At 36.1% G+C, this 21,075-nt stretch overlaps 1 protein-coding gene across 2 annotated transcripts in view; it reads right to left on the bottom strand.

Moving 5' to 3' along the window:
- Positions 1-21,075, bottom strand: part of LOC136829487 (importin-4-like) — a 33,393-nt gene that overhangs the window by 3,397 nt on the left and 8,921 nt on the right. The window contains exons 2-19 of one of the 2 annotated variants that reach the window (XM_067088228.1): positions 20,809-20,981; positions 20,443-20,617; positions 17,684-17,860; positions 17,210-17,326; positions 15,828-15,962; positions 13,161-13,403; positions 12,769-12,888; positions 11,793-11,906; positions 11,274-11,475; positions 9,987-10,103; positions 8,684-8,919; positions 8,035-8,243; positions 7,619-7,770; positions 5,941-6,134; positions 5,500-5,676; positions 5,117-5,306; positions 4,513-4,664; positions 899-1,073 (exon numbers count right to left, since the gene is read on the bottom strand). In XM_067088228.1, coding sequence (XP_066944329.1) covers positions 899-1,073; positions 4,513-4,664; positions 5,117-5,306; positions 5,500-5,676; positions 5,941-6,134; positions 7,619-7,770; positions 8,035-8,243; positions 8,684-8,919; positions 9,987-10,103; positions 11,274-11,475; positions 11,793-11,906; positions 12,769-12,888; positions 13,161-13,403; positions 15,828-15,962; positions 17,210-17,326; positions 17,684-17,860; positions 20,443-20,617; positions 20,809-20,981 — 3,058 coding nt within the window. The remainder of the gene's footprint in view (positions 1-898; positions 1,074-4,512; positions 4,665-5,116; positions 5,307-5,499; positions 5,677-5,940; positions 6,135-7,618; positions 7,771-8,034; positions 8,244-8,683; positions 8,920-9,986; positions 10,104-11,273; positions 11,476-11,792; positions 11,907-12,768; positions 12,889-13,160; positions 13,404-15,827; positions 15,963-17,209; positions 17,327-17,683; positions 17,861-20,442; positions 20,618-20,808; positions 20,982-21,075) is intronic. The other variant, XM_067088230.1, reaches the window with a different exon arrangement.

The raw sequence follows: 21,075 nt of genomic DNA, 5'->3' as shown, positions 1-21,075 counted from the left end.
CTAATGATTTATTTTATTTTACTCCGTAAAATTATAATTACAGCTCACACATTATAGCAGATAAGAACTAAAATCAATAACCAACTCTGAGTACAGTATATTTATTGTAAAATATTTATAGTATTACAAGATTTACTGAGGTGGGGAGATGCAGTACCTTTTTGTGAGGTATACAAGTTTTTCCTAATATTTCTTTGCACTTCACTTGAAAATTACAATTATATCTGAACTACTATCATAAAAGATAAGAACTAAAACCAACAGCAATCCCCGGGTAAATTTATGAGCAAAAAAAAAAGATGCCCTGCAGCTATAGAGGCAGTCCCATGAAATCTCAAGGCTGACTGATCTACCTCTCTCCCATACTGAGCTAATCCAGTTGCCGTAAGTCATTTATGGCCCATTGAAGCGGTAGGAACATTTTTCCTGCTAATTTCATCCAAAATGTATGGCACGCAATATTAATCCTTATAAGAGTTAGCCCGGAGTTCACTCAAAACCTGTTCTAGTTCCTCATATGATCATGCCCGTCCAGTATTGATTAAAAGTGCGTGGACAGTTTTTAGTCTCAAGTATTCCGAATAAATGCCATTAACTTGTGCATTCAATGTTGGAGTTGTGATATGTAATGCTTTGTTCTCTTTGTGATACCTCCTAAAGTGTGTTATCCCAGTACTAAATGCCTTTAGTCACTGCTCAACTTTGTACTAAGTGTACGTTCAAATAAAATAAAATTTTGCACTGCTTAACTGGGGCCTGTAAAAAAACTTTGTTAAGTCTACGCCAATGAAACCTACCCTATGTTAGGCTTGAAAACATGTTTTGCTAATGGACACCTAAAACCACTCCAGGATGCATATTTTGAGATTCTAAAAATTATAATAAATCAAAAACTTACGTTCATCTGACTGTTTGGTGTTGTAGACATGTGCAGCAAGACTTAAAACTGCTGCAAGATTCTGGGCCAACATTGGATGCTGCTGTTTATACAGTACCAAGAAGCAATTGAAAACGGTAGAATTTTCTTCAAAGTCTTCTCTTAACGGCAAACAACCAAATACAACAGGAAATACCTGCAAGATTAACTTGCTTTATATATGACATTGTCCATAACACATGCTCAAAGTAAAATGTAAACAAATATATAAATTTTCTTAAAATTTAGCCCAGATTTACGATTTGAGGATTTCCAAGACAAAGACACTTCATTACAAATGCCAAAACAGACTTTTTTGGCACTATTGGGAATTTGCCTTTAGGATCCTCAGCTTCCAAGTAGGTAAGAACTGACTTTGTGTAGACTGACCAAAGCTGCAAGGCATCAGTGGGAATGAGAAGTGGGATTTTGTTGTGGATAATGGGTTTGTATAAAAGCCTTGCATAATTTTTCACTAACAAATATTTTCAATAAAATCCCATTTTCTTCAATATAGAATATGTTATGCCACTTAAAATCCCAGACATCTCATTCTAGTGCTGAGGAAACATGGGTTTAAGCTGGAGCATGAGTTTGTTTAAGAATAAGCCAGCTTGTGCTCTTGCTCCTGGGCAGCCTATGCTGTGGCACATGAGAGCTCTTGGGTCAAGAGGTGGGAAGCACAGAGCTGAAAGCACTCCGACAAAGTAAATAGGACCTGAAGAGACAGAGGGAGCATAAATAATCCTATGGAAAAGTATACGGAGACAATCTGGTAACACCCAATGGATACTTAGTGGCAGAGAGAGAGAGAGAGAGAGAGAGAGAGAGAGAGAGAGAGAGAGAGAGAGAGAGAGAGAGAGAGAGAGAGAATAAATGATTAAATAAAGGAATTATAATAATGATAGAGAAATAAAAACCAGTTTAAGTGAAGCAGGAGGTAATTTCTCTGATGCACCAGACGTGTCTGCGGTTGTTTCGTGCACTTACGACAGAGTTGCCAAATAGTGCCAGTATCGCTATTATAAGCTGTTATCCGAAGAGTTTTGAAGTTGCAAAACATTTTTGAGTGACTGTACCCTTGGAAACATGCCAAATTAAAAAGAAATGTGTATTTTTCCTATCTTTGGCTGTTATTGAACAGTCTCTGAAAGACAAAATCCTAATGGTATACCTGGGTCACATGGTGTAAACTGGATCAACCTACCCTCTTCCACTGTGTTTGCAGCCATCCTAGCATTTGCACATTTACAGAGTCATCTCTAGCATTCGTTCGTACTTGTTCTCTGTTCTTTGTGATTGGGAGGCCGTACTACCCATGCTTAGTGATTGTTGGGTTGTATTTTTGCAACTGGTTTTCATCTTCACTTCTATAGACTAATATAGCTTCTGTGCATTGGTTTTGTCCCTTGGTGCAAGACAAGGAGCGGCATACTAGAACGTGACCCATGCGCTTCTTCCTTTCTGAGCAAAAGAGAATAGTTTGCAGAATGAGAGTCATTTCTTTTTAGGTGGGTTCCATCTCAGCCCATATAGCCTCAATAATGTAATGGGAAGTTTTTTTTTTTTTGAGGGATCATTCCCAGGATTGGAACACGTAGTGAATTCTCTGCCCGCGTGATCAAATGTGTTTGAGTTTTTCCGACATACCTAGTGCTCGTGTGTTCTCCCTCTCTCTCTTCCTGCAGTGATGGAAGAAAATAGGAAGCCTGAAGTGTCGTTGTGCATGCATAGTTAAGCCTTGCATTAAATTCTTGTCGCTGACAGATGTAGACCCCAATTTGGTTTGTATCTCATGCATGGGTCGGGAACGTTCCCATAAGACACCATGCTGAGAGAGCGCAGCATGGTCGTTGCCTTAGTGGGGAAAATATGAAAGATGATGGAGGAAAGACCATCCCCATCTCCAGAGAACATTCTCCATTCCTCTCCCATTCCCCATGTCGGTGTCACCACACGCTCCTTCTCCACTCCCCGTGACCCCTGGTAAGGATATTTTTCCTCCTGTAAGCCCGCAGGTAAGAAGAAACCTGAACACATATTGCAAGCTCTTTTGCAGTTCCTCAGGGAAGAGGTACAGGACAGTGCCACAACAGAGTTAGGGAAGCCAAGCATGGGGATGGAAAAAGGGCAGGCCTGAGTACCCCTACAGCCCATCCCAGCCAATCAAGAACCCGAAAGTGGAAGAGTGAATCTGTCGTTTATGAAGCTGGGTGAGACAGAGATCCCCTTAAGCAGAGTCAAACCTCTCCTCCAGACCATCGTCAGCAGCGGGACCTCCAATGCGACAGGAGACACACCACCCAGGAAGGGTGTCCAGCAGACAAAGCTCTTCGCTGCAAAGGAGCACGAGTCAAGTAAATCGTGTCATCTAAGATGATAATTATTCTCTAAAGCAGAAGCTGGCCCTACCATAGTGACCAGGCCTAATGAAAAGTTGTCCTGGTTGGTCACACAAAAATATTTATAAAATAAAACACCCCACAAAAATCCCGCAGCTTACATGCTTCTTAAAGTGGTTGCAAAAGTGAGGGAGAGACTGGGCTTTCCTGCTGAGGATGTGTGCTAATATGAAAGCTTCCCTGGAATGGAACTGGGTCAAGCTGAACAATCATTAGTTCAAGACACAGTTCCTTCTTAAATGCCAAAGAGAACCAATTTCACAGTAAATCACTGGCTTTAACGACATGAAGAAATCCAGTGCTGCTACCCCTCACCCTGCGTTTTAGCATCCAAATGCAGAATCTTCAACAATAGGAAAGACAACAGGAATTCCAATTTTCAGATTCTGGATACCTTGCTACTACTGAAGACCCCTTTGATGGTTTCTGAAATTTGTTGGTGTGAATTCGTGGTGATTGGGACTCACTGAGGTGCAAGAAAAGAAAAGAATCTGGAAATGGTTTGAGGTGAAAATTCAATTAAAGCCCAGAGGTGATTTCAAAGGTCTGGTACTAAAGCAGTCACCACATGCCACCTGTTCAGGTATAAAGCACCTGACACCATACATCCACCAACCTACTTATTGGTGGGTGTGCCGCTGGAGGGGACTTTTGGAGCAGTAGCTATTTCAAGGAGGCCAGAAACTCTTATCTATACCAGAGAAATGTATGTACTTCATGGATGAAGGCATCAGATTCCTCTTACACGGATCCAAAAATCGGATAAAACCTTAATACTTTGTCAATAAAAAACAGGTGGCCCTTGGAGATGAACTATGAAGGAATTCTGTGGGACAACCCTTTCCTATTTTCATTAAACCATAACTCCTGATGAGTCGCAAGAAGGTAATCAAGTGGGAGATCAGTGCCAAGTGGGAGATCAGTGCATATTGGCGCTGAAAATCCAGTTATCATTGTCACTAGACAAGCGAAGTAAAACCGGATCGTGATAACCGGGGACTGCCTGTACTTGCTTCTCAAGCCTCAATTTAACTCCATGCTCCTCAAATCCAACCCACTAAGGACTAAACTTTCTAAGCATTTACTCTTGGAAAAGGAATAATTATCTCACAGTGGAAAAGGAATGATTATCTCATAGTGGGAGTATTCAGTCTATCAGAATTGAGCTCAAAGCCAACAATGCAGAGAACTTGCCTGCTCCATGGGTACATTGCCTGGACTAGTTGCAATCAGTCTTGCCACAGCACCACAAATATTGTCAACAGCTCGTGGGAAGGATTCCTTGCTAAGGGCCTCAGATAATGCTGTCAAGATGTTGGGGTAATGCCCTAAAATAGCCTCACCACCTGAAGATATAATAAATTCCAAATTAAGAAATTACTAGGAACTTAAATTAAGAAAAAAATCAGCCAAATATAAGCAAGGATAAATATTCAACCAAACAGAATATGTGTGATAGAAATTACTCATCAATAACAAATCAGTAACTACAGGTAAACATATTACAATCAGTAATTACATATAAAACATTCCAATCATGATGTACTTCTTCCCATACTACCAAGTTGAATCTCTAGAATCATGGACATGACTCAAAAATACAACATTTTTTCCAGGGGAAAATTGGAACAGCAGTTGGGAAAAAAAAAAAAAAACAGCAGCAGTTGGGAGAGAGAGAAAAAAAAAAAACTATTGGCAAAGAGAGCAACGGGAAGCTGAGTGAGTCCTTGAGCCATGCTTAAAGCAAGATCTGCAAGGCATAGTGTAGGTAGAAAGATCCCAATCAAATGTTACTCACCATGCTGACCAAGAACTCCTAAACCATAAATGGAATTTGAACGGACTTCATCATCCTCATCCCGTGCACCCGTCTGGAAAAGTGGGAGAAGCTGTGGCACAAACTGCCCACTAGCAGAGCCAAGAGCTTCTACAGCCTCTGCTAAGGTTCCCAAACTAAAGGATCTCTCAGCAACACTGCAACCCTTCTTCTGGAAAAATCAAAAATAAGTTTCACACTGCAAATTATTTAAGTTTTTTTACTTCAAGGTTGGAGTGGAAATATGATACATCATTATATGCCAATGAGAGACACATCAATTTGGGAGAAGCAAAACTACAGTCCTCAGCAGTACAGAAGAAATATTACATTAACACTGCAGATGTAACTTCATGTACACTCACTGTTTTATTGGCAAACAGAGGCAACAACTGGCTGAACTGTGTAGCAAACTCTGCTTGACTCATTGCTTTACCAAGACTTGGAACCACTTCTCCAGCATATTCAATAAGCATCTCATCGTGTTCTGCCTCACCTTCATCTTCACTACTTGCTTCATCTGCCATATCTTGACACATAGTCTGCAAAAAAAAAAAAAAAAAAAAATTCTGAATAATTTTTAAAAGAAACTTACTTTTATGTAACAACCCACCAGCTGTTTTGAACATCTGAACTAAAGACGGTCTTAACAAAATTACCTGTTGCAGGTACACATACAATTTTACAGCATCCATCTTTCAGAGCCTCTCTCATATACATCTGGATCATAAGAGTTCATGTGAGTTTAACCAAATAATACACCTGACTTAACAAAGAGGGTCAACTGCAGGATTATCATAACTTACCTTCTTTAACATAACATCACTGACACAATTCATTATAGCCTCGAGATGCCCCTGTGGTGCTAAAACTGGAGGACCTGCTTCCTTTAACACTTCTGCATAAGCTTCTAAACATGCCATGACGACAGAACGCTCCTCGTCTGTCCGAATTAGCTCTGACAACTTGGGTATAAGTACCTGAATCCATTTTTGGAATCCTTAAATAAAAAAAATTTTTGTTTTATTTCATTATCCTTCAATCTGAAATTAAATGGAACAATGGGAGACAAGACATACTATACATTTTCTATTATTATTTGACTATACAGCATACGAATTCTGCACTTCACATGACTTTCTTACTCACTTCTTTAGTGACTTGCCCAAGGTTATATTAATTTCAAGAAGTGCTTGTATACATGCTAGACAATAACACAAATTATTTAACACCTAAACTTTTCCTAGTGATTATATTTTTTCAATTATCAATTACCAATCAGAAATTTTGGCAAGCATGCCTTATATCATACTATTTAACAGTTTAGTTCTTAAATTGATGATGCAATTAGAATAACTAAAAATGCTGATCTTGATAAACAAGAACTTGTTCCAAAATGTATTATTTACTTTTTGTGACAAAGGGACTAAACAAAATTATTGGCCCAACTTGGCAGCATATAAGGGTATTCATCAGCACAGCTGGGTGACTTTTAATAACATTTCAACAAGGCATTATTGTCAATAATGGGTAGTCTAACTCAACTATTGTCAAAATGGCTATTATACACTTCGTAAGCCAAAAATTTTATTTCTACAAGCAGTCTTCTTAGAACTTTCAAATACCTTGATTTGTGTTTAAACCTCTGAACTGGCCAGTGTGTACTGCTTTATGGAAGGGCAAAATAAATAATACCTGTCAGATATTATTTATTTGTTCATGCCTACCTCTACTCTCCTTGAACCAGGTGTGTTCCAGTTTCTTCACTTTTGTAAGCATTCAGCTTATCTCTGAGCTGCTTAGATATTACATCTATTATAATAACTTTATTTCTTGTCTACAGCAGATTTATAGTAGTGCTTCCTGATCGTAGTTTCTTTCTCCGTAGTTTCTATTTTCTAAAAAGATTATTTTAAAACCCCACCTACCTAGCAGCTCACAAGTGTTGGGGGTTATTTGTCACGAAAAAGGCCAGCCCTATGAGAACTGTTTTGTACTCAGTGTCCTTATTAAACTATACAATACCAATTTGTCTTGAGAACTTTTTTTTTGTGGCTGCCATCTTTGAATGTTATATATACTGGTGGTTTCAACCAACCCAATCTGTCTATGGCTTAGTAATGTCTGTTAAAAGGTCATTATCCCACTTTGTTTAATAACCTACAAGCTGGCAATCTTGTTGAGAATGAACATGTGCAGCATGTTCAGCACTGTCAGATGAGGTTGAATGTGTACAAAACATGCCTGAATACTATGTTAATGTACAGCAATGAGGAATCCAACAGGAAGACTCCCTGGCTGGTCTTAGATGAGCCCTATTTCTCTCAAGGAAGATTGACACTTTGGCCAAAGTACTATCGTTGCACACCTCAAAATTAAATCATCACATTTTACTATTACTATCAAAGATTCTAATCAACATGAAAATTATAAGATACACATGTAGTGTGAATAGCAAAGGCAATATATAAAAATTAACCTTACCTTGACTTGCTTCAGGAGCAGAACTTTTTGCAAGGCTTATAATAAATTGAGCCATTGCCCCAACTGCTGATTGCCTGACATCTTCACTTGGGTAGTTCAACATTTTGTATACCTCCTCAACACTCTTATCCATATATGGTAAGAATGCATCGCTAAAATATGAAAGAAAAATACATTACAAGCTACCTTCCGATCTATAAAACTAAATATCTCACAAAATAAACTCATCAACCAGAAACACCTACATCATCAACCAGAAACACCTACATGTGACAAGGTTTGAAAATTAAGAGAGAGAGAGAGAGAGAGAGAGAGAGAGAGAGAGAGAGAGAGAGAGAGAGAGAGAGAGAGAGAGAGCACTTATGGCAAAAGAGAGAGACAGAGACAGCACAAACACTTATGGCAAAATAACATACCCACAGTGGAGACTAAGTTCTCTCAAAGCAACACAGGTATCTTCTTTTTCTTCAAGGAACGAATTTTCCACTGTGTATCCAGCAACGTCGTCGTCATCATTATCTTCATTACCTACAAGATCAATCTCTCCTTCCTCCTGTTCACCTTCAGAATCACTTAATCCTTCTAATGTTGTTGGTAATCCCGCTTCATCACCTTTGAAGTGAGTCTGTAAAGGAGCAATACAAATTTTAAGCTTCTCCAAATTCCTCCTTTTGTAATACTCAAATCAAGAATTTAACAGTAGAGGTATCTAGGAAAAGCAAATATTTCTTAGTTCTGAAACATGTACTCATGAAGCAAACATTTTCAGCTTAAAATATCTTTCTATAAACCGATGGGCAAAATATTGGTTACTGAACCTAAATACCTTACTTAATATGTCAGTTGTGATTAAATAATTAAATTAAATTTTGTAGACTTCCATAAACCTCTCATGTATCATATTCAGTGAAGATTTTAAGTAAAAAAGCATGACAATTACCAACTTTGATTCTTACAGTTGCATTCTAATCTGATCTGCTATTCTTTAAACTTTGCTCGACTAATCCTGTAGTAAAACTATCTTAAATCTGAAGGATTTAAAACAAAAGAAGAGGAACTTCTTACCACAACACCATCAGTGCTTCTTAGTGATAGCATCATTCGCTCCATGATCTTCGGTAAATGAGGAGCCATGTCCCCCTTCATGACTGAAGCTAATGAGGCGAACAACAAATAGCAAGTCTTTCGTACATCTGGGTCATCTTTACGTTCCATTAATCCCAGCCCAAGGGTAATGCAGTCTGGTGCATAGACACTGAAGTTTTCTGGACCCATACATCTGGCCAACTGTCCAAGTGTATCTGTGACCAAGAAATATGCTAGCTAAATTAACACAATAAAACATTCTCCATGCATCATTTGTATTTTTCCTATGGCTTTAACTGAGAAATATTTCTAAATGTCTTACTGAATCATAAAATGATAAGCTACTTAAGGTAAGGTCATGAAACAGCAGCTGTTATGGATAAGGCCACCAAATGCTAAAAATTCTCGTCTGTATAATAGTACATTTTTTAACTCAATGAGATCCTAAATATGAGATTCACTGGTCTCTTTAAACGGATTAAAAATGGTAAAGTAATCACACCTCAGAGAAACCAGGTGGAAGAAAGGAGCTCACAAATATAGCAAGGGTTTCTACGCAACATAAAACTTAAATATTTGTTTTGGGATATTTGTGTCCATTTACTCACTGCTCTAACATCTATCAATACTGTTATTGCTAGGCAGTTCAAGCAGACCTCTAAGTCACATTTCTTAGACTCTCTCTCATAGGGCTGGCCTGATGGAAGGACTTGTTCTGGAAGGTTAGAAGGGAAACTGCCAAAGGGGAGCAATAAAAAATGAACAAAACATTCCAGCTGGGGCAAAAGGTACACTACAATGAATCCATTATTGTCTCCAGTGTACTGAGAAAAGAACATAATGAATTGCACATAAAATCTTAAGAGTAATACTTCCAAAGAAATAACATTCCAAGAAAACTAGTGATTTAAATCTTATTTACAAAGTACTTAATGATGTAAATCTTATTTTGTGCATAAAACACCGACTTTAACTTGGCATCTATAACAATTAACTTGTCCCTCTGAATGATAGTGTTAGCTATAACCCAAAAGGAAATGATTTGTTATGTAACAAAATGAGTTCCCTTAGGACAATACTGCTAGACCAATTTCCCTTGGCATTTTGCTTGCAAAATGCAAACAAAAATATCTATTACTGATGAAACTCCCATAAAATATGGTAAATGCAGCACAAATAACTATTAAAAAACAAAAAACTACATCCTTAAATTCATATACAATACAACAAACAAAACAATGTTGCATAACATTGACACAAGCATGGCTTCATTAAAACTTACCAATAGACTGAACTTGAAGTGACATTGTTTCATCCTTTTGATCCTGAGTTAGATATCCTTTGAGCATCTCAATAATTTGCTGGAAATAGGGTACCATGTGTTCCTTAGCTGCATTTGCTGAAAATGAACAATTTCACTTATCTTGATGCTCAACTGACAAATGCCATTACATAAAATGACTTATAAATTTATAAAAGAAAATAGTATTTTTGGTGCAAAGCCATCATTCATAAACAGATGACATTCACAGCTTCGTTTGTTCCTGGACACTTGCCTACCTTAACTTAAATAAAAAAAAAAGAAAAGGACTTAAGCTGATGAATTCCCAAACTAGATCCTTAGGTAATGCCCTAACCATCATCTTCAATGTTTATCAAGTCTGGATGCGAGTCAAGGTGATACAAGGGGGTTGGATCAGGGAACTTATTATATTTATTACCGATGGGTTTGTATGAAGAAACTAATTTTTTACTGTACAAAATCAGTTTGTTTGATCACAACCCCATTCTTAAGTATGGCTGGAATAACGATTTAGGTGGGAGAGTGAGTTGTTGAGTGTCCAAGATTATTTGAGTGCATCTGAATGGTACAGGAAAGCAATTGTGAACCAACAGTCAAGAGATCAAGGTTCAGCTAACTCAGTGGGCTACTGACTAGTAAATCATGATTTGGGGAGCCTCCTGCTTTTACTTCTGCACAATTTGGAAATATCTTGCACTTCAATGCATGTACCTGGCAATGGTAATCCATTTCTGCTATTTTCAAGAGACGTTTCTCAGTAGTTGCAATAGTATGTGATGTAAAGGGAAAAAACTTTAAAACCTAGTGACTCACAATTCCCTACAAAACACCAATAGAATGAAGAAACAGTCAAGGGTAAATTGATGAATGGCGTATCACATGAAACAAAAAGATGCTAATCCTGGAAGGGTAGCTAGGAATATGCTTGCATATGATGTAGCACATTGTGGTGGCTTTATTACTGAATTCAACACTTGTGACCGCTTCACTATGAACTTAACCCAATTTTTTCTTTGGGCACTGATCCTCAAGTCTGACCACGTTAACCTAGTAAAAACATATTGTGAATGCCCACTACATTTAAATAAAAAATTTAATCACATTATAATCAAACTGCCATAACACCCTGCCTTACTCCCATTGATTTTTTTTAAACTTTCCTATCTCCAGAACACTAGCAATACCTACCTTAATGTTAGTAACATCAATCACCTGACATGAAGTCAATTTAAAACTAAAAAAATACAGTTTCAATATCCTACTTACCTGTAGCTCCTATTGCACTTATGGCCAGTTCCTTCATATGAACTGAAGTAGGTGCACCTAAAACAGCAAACAGCCTCTCCATCAATGCTGGTAAATGCGGGAGTAATTCACCTTCCAAATTCTCACAAAACATTTCGAGAGCATAAAACATGCGATCCACTCCAGGTGGATCGCTCCCTCCACTACGAACTATTACACAAGTCTGCAAGATGTGAAATAAATGAAATACTATCTGAACAACAAATATGGTAGCATATTACCACATGCACTTGAGTATTTTGAAGATTACAGTTAACAGTGATTCCACATAGTACCTAGCTTAAACTAATTTGTACTTCACACTTACCATTCAATTTACAGATTTATATAAAAATATATCACATCTCATAAAGCAGCATATGAAAAAATAATCAAAATTTTGTAGCTGGTAAGTAAAGAATTCTGCTGAGGTGTTACTTATCACCAAAATAATTACCAAACATTCATTCATAAACACCTTACAAAAAGACCAATACGCACCTGTGTCAGGTAATCAAAGAGAACAGGGAGCAATTCAGCATGGTACTTGCTGATATCAGGTTGGAGATGTTCAGCAAATTGTCCAAGAGCAAACAAAGCACTATTACGGATTAACTGAAATAAAAAATAAAATTACTGAAACTACAATGCAACACTTTGACAAATGAAGACTTATTTACTTATTTGGAAATATATTATCATCACAGAAAGATAATTAACAAAATACTAATATGCTCTATTTTCCTATCAGAAATATATTAATTTTATCAATGTCATAAGTAAAACTATTCTAAAACAATTAACAGCTTTACTAAAACTGTACATCACCCAAATAACACAAACTCAAAGCACAAAGTTTAGGGGGGGGGACAGCAAACCATAAATATTTTATGCCATAAAGATAAAAAAAACCCTTTCAAGTCAACACAACTCCAGGGACTTAAGTTATTTATTGGGTATCAGATGAAAAAATTTAGTTGTGCATTTTCAAGTCAGATAATCAATTAAACTTTAATTTAAACCTGAAAAAATTTAGTTGTGCATTTTCAAGTCAGATAATCAATTAAACTTTAATTTAAACAATATAAAAGTTACTTAGCATGGGTTTTATCCACATACCTAACATCATTAAAGAATTTAAATGTCTGTCTGTCTGTTATGAGTATGGGTCTTCAGGCTTTGGAAAAAAAAGAATGGAACTGATGAATGAAAATATTTCTAATTCATAAATGCAGAAACAGGGCTACTACAACCATTTGTTTCCATTCTTTCTAGTTTTACTTGGTTCAGCTACTGGGGAAGTTTGGATCACATTGGTCAGATATGATAAGGAACTGAACAATGAAAACAAATATACAGAGGTAAAACAAGATCTAGACCTAGGTTGAGAGACCTCACTTTACACCTGAACCCATTACGGGGAAAAGCCGACGTAAAAACGTGTAACAACAAAAGAAGGTATTTAAAATTTTGTTACCTGGTTTTCATTTGTAATTCCATGACAAATGCACTGGAGAAGTGGGTGAAGGTGCTTGAGGCGCAACGTGTCTGAACATCCTTCAGCTACCATTGCCAAGGCAAGATAAGCACCTTTTACCTGCAAAATATATCAATGTTTATGAAAAAATGAACATCAATACAGTATACGTTTCTACATATAACCAAATGAAATGTCCAACTGAGCTACGAATGACTTGTTAAATTAATTAGTATGACTTGTACAAAAACTGCTAGAATTAAAGCTAACGATCAATAATTACTTGATAGACTAGATATCACCATATCTTGAGTCATATCCTCTTAAACAAAGCTTACCTTTAAAAGATGAAAATTCAGCAAAAGGAAAAACACAAAAGAGTGATAACTCACTTGATGTGGGTTGCCACTTTTCAGAGCAGGTTCTACATGAGACATGAGGCAAGGCAAGAGCTTATCAGGGGGAAGATGAAGTGCACAAGCATCTAGGGTTTGAGCAGCGGCATGCACAGGACTGCCGCCTTCCCCTTCCTCTCCCCCAAGGAAACCTATATAATTCTCGTCTTCACCTTCGCTGCAGGCCACGCCAAACATAACGCTAACTATGGGTACCACAAGTTTGTTTTTCACGATGTACTGGAAAATAAAAACTTTTTATAATGCACCCAAAAAATTAACACTTTAAGCAATATAAGAAAACTTAAGTTATAAAAAATAGGTCCATACACACTTGTGACAGCTTTGACCTTTTGGCACCATTGTTACCCTAATACTTATACATCCACTGCCTTCCTTGTCTCCATTTCAAAGCTTTGAAAATCTATGACTAACATATAAGAAGGATTTGGCCCTTTTTGCTTGTCTTCACACTTTGCTTTGAATGGTTTAGTACCATTGTCATTGTACCATGGAAGGCATACAAAGCAGTACAAAGCTCTACATATGAAAAGTAATGGACTATCCTGTTTCATGTAACCACAAAGTTTGTTTATCAACCTGTAATGAAAATTTCATTTCTGAATGTATCCTTCTCAAAATACATCAAGCAAAAATTTCTTTCAAGAACTCATCTCATTGATGATGTCACTGCTTGGGTGTGGGTTCATGATAGGCAGATGCCACTAGTTAGACATATCAATTTTATTGATTTTACTGGATTCCAGTAATATTAAGACCGAGGGTTTGTTTCTTATATGAACAAGTTACCACTGGGATAAAAAAATGACATTTTTATGATAAAATGATGTTTCATTATACTTACCAAAACACTGTAAAAGCTTTTTAAGGAAAAACAGCTACATACAAACCAGCCTCTATGGGTCATGTAATTCATTTGCAGTTTAAAACGTCTTCTGATTTAATTAGGAAAAGCACATTTCATCATAGGCAATTTTAGACTCATCAGGACAATAAAATTTTCATTGGCTCAGGTGTGTGAATATGCTAAAAATGTGCTCAGTTTACAAATAAGCATTATGCTTTCTGTTTTTACTGGTCTCCAGATAAAATATGAAAAAGTACTTTATATAAAATTTTCATTGACTCAGGTGTGTGAATGTGCTAAAAAGGTGTTAAGTGCACAAATAAGCATTAGGCTTTCTGCTTTTACTGGTCTCCAGATAAAATAATGAAAAAGTGCTTTACAACCTAAACACATATTCCCTGATATTAGTAACCATGTTTAACTCTTACTGGCCAAGCATCATCATGTGAGGCATAATAGCAGCTCTAAATGTTCAATCCGGTTCACCTCAGGTGAGAATTAATATTTCGCACCATACAGTTTGAACGAATTTTGTGGGAATAATGTTCAAATCTCTTGAATGGCAAATAAATGGCTTAAGGCAACCCTTATGGTAACAATAGTACCTCAGTACAAGATAGAGGGAGATCAAAGTGACTTGAGATTTTATGGGTGAATGTACTGCGCCACCCCATCCAAGGGTGTCTTTTATATATTTATTCAAATATACCAAGGGATTGCTTGGTTTTAGTTCTTATATTTTACAACAGTATGCCCGCTATATTTGTAATTTTGTACACTAAAGCACAAAGAAACAAGAAAAAATATGTATAATTAATTCATGAAAAGGTACTGCATCTCCCCATCTCATTACATTTGTAAATATTTTATTATAAACATACTCAGAACTTGTTACTCATTTTAGTTCTTATCTGTTATAATATTGTGTGAGCTGTAATTGCAATTTTACTAAATAAAATAAAACAATTACTGTAAAAAACATGTATAATTTGGAAAAACGTATATTTTTGTAAGTGTCTTGGAAATATTCGCTTTCAACTTCCTGTGGAAGGTACAGGAAATTTTTTTGAATTTTTTTCTTACACCATGTGCATTAGCATATCATCATCTTTCTATTAATGTTTTTTTTTTTAAACTGGCCAACACTAGTTTGCCCGGTCTACAGGTGTTCTTAACACTGTATTTTTTAGCTGGCCTGTTAATATATGATCTAAATAAGCTATTGTAATAATAAAATCTTCCCTAAAAGTAACAGAAGGAATGCAATTTCAACAGTTTAGATTAATTTTCATTTGATTGTGCTGCTGATTAACAAAACCTTGAGAGAACAGAATTCTTGTGGAGGGAGAATAATAAAGGAAATTGCATGACAGTTGGGGAAAAAAATAATTGATAAAATTACATAGAAGGGCATGTTGTACAGTAGTGGAGACCAGATATGAAAATATTAAAGATATATGCACATCCAGTTATCATGTGACCAGAGTAGGGTACTTCCCCATGGGTGTTCCAACCTGGTAATGATAATTTAACCTACAGTAGGGAACAATTGCTAAACTTAAAAGCTTCTTCCTGGGGTGTCGAACCTCAGTTAACTACTGTAGTTGCTAAATGAGTCATCAGAGGTTAATCAACAATTTCCAGTTAAAAGACTTAGTAATACAAAATTTAAAACATCATAAGCATACCATTGCAATGAATACCTTGAATTAATATTTTAGTTATAACAAATGCCCATAAAGCTATTACAAAAAAAAAAATAAAAAAAAAAAAAAAAAAACATAAACTTTCCTTACCTTTTTCTTCAACCTAGTAATATATCCTAAGAAAGTGATAGCTTTTACTCTCACTGTATCACCAAGGGCTGTGTTCCTAGTAACTTCCAAGCATAGTTCAATTACTGGTCGTAGATGAGGTACTAACAGGGCCACCTGTAAATGATATAATTTTCTTAAAATATTGTAAAGATGATCTCTACATTTAATTTGTGATTTTGAAATGCTAAAAGAAATACCATGGAGAAATTATGTTAGCTAAAACTGCTATGTGAGTCATAAGTAGACGTCTATGCTTTGTTACCAAGTAACTACCATACATAACTCAATGTGTTTAGGAGCTCCAACACAAATTACACAGGATTCTTTTTCAGTTTGAAAAAAGAAAAATTTACTACTAGTACCAGGTTTAATAAAATGAACAGAAGGTGACGGAGGTAACGACAAAGGGAATTCAACTTTGGACTGAAGGGGCAACTGAGGGCCTCTTAGAAAAGCCTACACTACGCTGGATTCTCATGGCACTCATCCAAACTATACACTCCTTAGCAAGTTTTACTTGGCAGGAATTTTCAGGACAACAGAAATACAGGTTTGCTTGGCAGTTCTAGAATTACTGAAAACTAAATTTATGTACTTTGGTGTGAGCCTTTTTCAGTAATCTTGACATGAAACAGGTTATAAACAGTTCAGTAGAAAATACTGAGGGATTTATCACTATAATATTAATAAGTAGTTAAGCTGGACCACTGTGGTTCCTTTGTTGTGCATAATCAATAGCATGCTGTTTATACATGAAACTTTATTTTTTTTTATATTGTACAGATGGGTACATCATATGTGTGTACCATTCCTGGATGGCAAGTTTTATTACAGGAAGGCTGGTTATAATTGGTTATATTGACTCATCAAATCAATAAGAGTCTAGATGAAAATGCCAAGGGTTTCCTAGTGATCTATTGGAGAGAGAGAAAGAGAGAGAAACCACACCTCTGGTAGTCTGGCATCAAGGCAGTTCCAGCTCAAACATCAAGGACTAGTGAATTATAACAAAATAAGGCAAAAGAATTTAAATTGTTAACCATTCACTATTGAAAGGAATAAAGTAAAATTTCATACCAAAACTATAAAAAATCTTAAAATTTCCTTTCCCAAATGGGCAGTGTTCACCAAGAATTTTAGTTCTGTAATTCACAAGACTAGAGTGTACAGTTCCAAGTACAGTATTTTCTATTGCAATTCAGTACCATGTTTATTATTAATGAGCAGTTGTAACTACAAAAAAATGTTGTCTTTTAACAGAATTGATGACTGAAAACAGATACAAAATCTTACAAGTCTGGTTAATGTACCAAATAATGACAATCATTATTACTACTTCTAAAATTTTTGTTATGCTTTACCTCACACTCGGCAAGAACATCAAAAAGTTCCATGGCTTCTGCAGCTTCATCCTCGTCACTTAATATAAGTGCTTTTATTGCAACCAAAACCTTTGGTAACAATGCCTGGAATTCCGTCTGGAATAAAGAAAAGTATTTCAACAGTTGAAACTATCTCACTCTTTTTAATAACACATAGTATACATAATAAAATATTAGTAAAACATATACTCATTACAGCAACTATCGTCCAATGAACATTTGTCTAGACACTACAATAGAACCTTCAAGAGGGTTTGGAAGACAAAAAAAGTTTATTTCAAAAGTTATTACAAAGCACAAGGTAAGCCCTGACTCATCTACAAACTTACTTAACAGGACCCATAAGTAAGTTATCACCGATTCTACTGTGTACAGACAACAATACTTGAATTACAAGACTTATTGAGACACTGAAATAAACCTGAATGTATGAACCAAACTTTCTTATCTTACCATGTTATCTTGATCCACAAGAGGGGCAAAATTAGTCATGGCCTGAATAGTATGAAATGCTGTTGGGTTTGATGTATCTTCTAGCGTTGTAGCAAACAAATGTAAAAGGGGCTTCAAATGAGGCATAAGCTGATCTCCTGCAACACCACTTACAACACTGACAACATACACACCGAGCTGAAATATCAAAATATCACAGTTAAGTTACCCATCAAATACACTGCCAAAACAATGAACTAGAGCCTCTTACAAAATGACAACTCTTCACAAAGTATTGCAACCCTTTTCCTTTGGTATATTCTTGCTGCAATACTCCTTCCTTGCTCTCCTGATGCTATCTCTTTTTTTTATTTAGTTTTCATAGTCTGATCAGTTCACCACTGACTGCCTTTGTGTTTCTGTTTTCCGCTGAATGTTGACAACTTCTAGGGTTTAATAGTCTTGTTCACCATCTTCAATTTGTGGCTTGACTGACTGTGTTTCTGTTTTCTACTATATGTTAAAAACTTCTCCTTGGGCTTACTAGTCATGTTCACCATCTTCAATTTGTGGCTTGACACCAATCTAGTTCTTTGGATGGCTTACTCCTCAAGCTGTAACCTCCTATCATCTAGAAAAGTGTTGCATCATGGCAAAGTAGACAGCAATACAAGTTCTTAGCAGCATCCCTAAGACCCACTTCTTTCTGCCTCTGACCTTTCATTCATTTTCCTTGGTCTCTTCTAAATTAACTTTCTATTCATTAACTTATTCCCTTTATGAGTAAATCACACACCCAAGTCATAAAATTGCTTTTCATCTTGCCTCCACGTCTATTATTTCACCCTGGGCCATTAAGCCTATAGGTGGTCCGACGAAGTCAATCAAAAAGTGGGTCCCCAATCACCTTACACTTGACATATTTCTGTTTCTCAAAGGAAACTCATGGATTACAGATACCCTTTCCTTTGATCTTGGTCTCTTATAATCCTCTGTGGTATTTCCTCATTTTCTTTTTCATATAAATTGTAGAGTTTAGAGTTCATGCCTCTTTTGAAAATGAAGTTATTATCAGATGTGAATATATTGTATGTAAGCAAAATTAAATCAAATTTAAATATTAACTAATTCCAGTTAACTTTCTTTCTTTTACGGAATAATAATATTACATCATACAATTCATAATTTTGGAATATGCTTCTCATAATCTACATCTTTTTCTTTTATTTGTAATGCTTGTTTTTATGTTTTTGTTTGGGAGGATTTTTTATTTTATTTTACTTACAGTACTGCCAAAGTTTGTCTCGACAGTAGAGTAGGGACATCCTTTAATGAAAGGATAGGCCAGGGGCTACTGACTCAAAAATATAATTGTTTTCCTCCTCACCATCCCCTTAGGTAAATGCAAATTTGGCAACACGTGAGGATAGATGTGTCACATTGTCTTAATATTTTCAGATGTTATTTCCTAGCAATAATTACAAAATTGCTGTGACTTATTATTAGATATGTTTCTCATATACAGCCTTCTTCTAAAGATTCACAAGGAGGTCTCTAAATGCCAATTCGCATAATGAGGAAATCAAGTTTTGCATTCTGCTTCACCCTCTTTTGACCAAGTATACTTGATGTACTATAGTCCATTTTATCTAATCTTGCTTGGTATCTACCAGAATTTGTGTTTCCATGTCACATCATCACCTTTGTTTCTCCATGCCTAACCTTATGTACACATTAAGTTCATATTTCATTATACCACCTGCTCAAAATCTTAACAACAACTACAACTTTCCTATTTGTCACTGCATTCAATTTCACTGAGCTTCCATCACTGAAGTTTTCACTTTACCTAAGGATTTTTATACCCACTGCCAATTTACAGGTTGCAAGATACTTAGTGTCTTTTCATGCTTCTCAAATATAGTTAGAACATTACCCAACTACTGTCAAATTACTTATTCTATGGCAGGACACACAGAAGTGCTTATTGAAGTTTGAAAGTAACAACATACTGCAACAACATTTTGATTAACAGAAATAACTGATTTTTTCAGTATTACAAAAACAATCAAAAATACATAAAAATATTTCAAAACGTAACATTTGAAAATTATACAAATGGCAAATAAGGTCTAGTCATACCCCGTGCATTCACATTTCTGGATTCACAAAATTCTCATTGGAACCTAACTAATTTGCATCTACGATTTTTTCACAGATCTGCGTAAAGTACTTGAATGTTTTCTTTATTTTACTGAATTGCACCTTTGTTATATGACTTCTGTGAGATATGAAGTTTACCTTCCTGACTATGACTAAGAACATGTCAGTCATTAAGTTTACAGTCCCATTCGTTACTTGGTTCTACCTTACTGAGTGTGAAAGAAATCGGCAGCTAATGAATTGGTATAGGAGTAACAGTATACCATACTCTAGATGAGCTAGTGTGGCAAATACCCATTAGACTATACTGTACTCTTTTTTTTATGTCAACCATTTTTTTAAAGGTAATGTATTAAGCTAACTTTTTAATAAAATTAAAGTGCTTTAGGAGCATGATTTGGGTCATATTTAGCTGTTAAACAAAAAAATAAGCATTTACAGTGTAGCATTTTTAGTGACTCGTACCAAACATTTGTGATTCCTCCTGATCCACAACGGGTTCTGGAACCTAACCTGGCGAATGTTTGAGGTATTACTGTACTATTTAAGATGGATCTACTTGGGTAACATGCCTTAAAGCCTTCAACTAAGCTGCAGTAATTACTCAAACTTCATACCTGTCGCTCCTGAAGGCTTTGGGACTGAACCATTTGTTGGACAAACTGTAGGAGAGCATCCCATTTTCCCGCTGGTAATTCATGACGAGCTATTACACCTACAAACTGAGCAATGGAATTCCTGACACTACTTTCTGGCTCCTGAATTAATGCTTGAAGAACACCCTCCTTGATGCTGTAACAAATGAATACTGAAGATTAATTTTACATAAATAGTCAGATATATGTAATAATTACAGGAGCAACAATCAACAAAAACTAACCAAAAGAGCTGAACCTCAACTCTCAGAGTAAGGGAATGAGAGTATCACAAAATATACTTTCAATAGTAAAAACAAATAACCTTAAACAACAGATATCACTGACCCATTGCAGACATCTGGCTCAAGCTTGGACCAGTGACGTGACTTGGCAAGACGCTTACGGAGAATCACAGCGGCATACTGTCTAATTTGAGTGGACGTTGATGTTCCCATTACACGGCATAGTTCCCCAACAACGCCTGGTTGTTTAAGCACTTCCCCCAGTTCTCTGCTGCCCTGTTAAAAATATACAACTTTTATTATACAAAAGAAAATTTAGACATAAAAAACTTCAATAATTCCTTACACCATTTACAACATTGCATTTCGA

The sequence above is a fragment of the Macrobrachium rosenbergii genome, chromosome 44 (genome assembly GCF_040412425.1).
Source record: "Macrobrachium rosenbergii isolate ZJJX-2024 chromosome 44, ASM4041242v1, whole genome shotgun sequence".
NCBI lineage: Eukaryota > Metazoa > Arthropoda > Malacostraca > Decapoda > Palaemonidae > Macrobrachium > Macrobrachium rosenbergii.
This window is presented reverse-complemented; position numbering and strand designations above follow the sequence as displayed.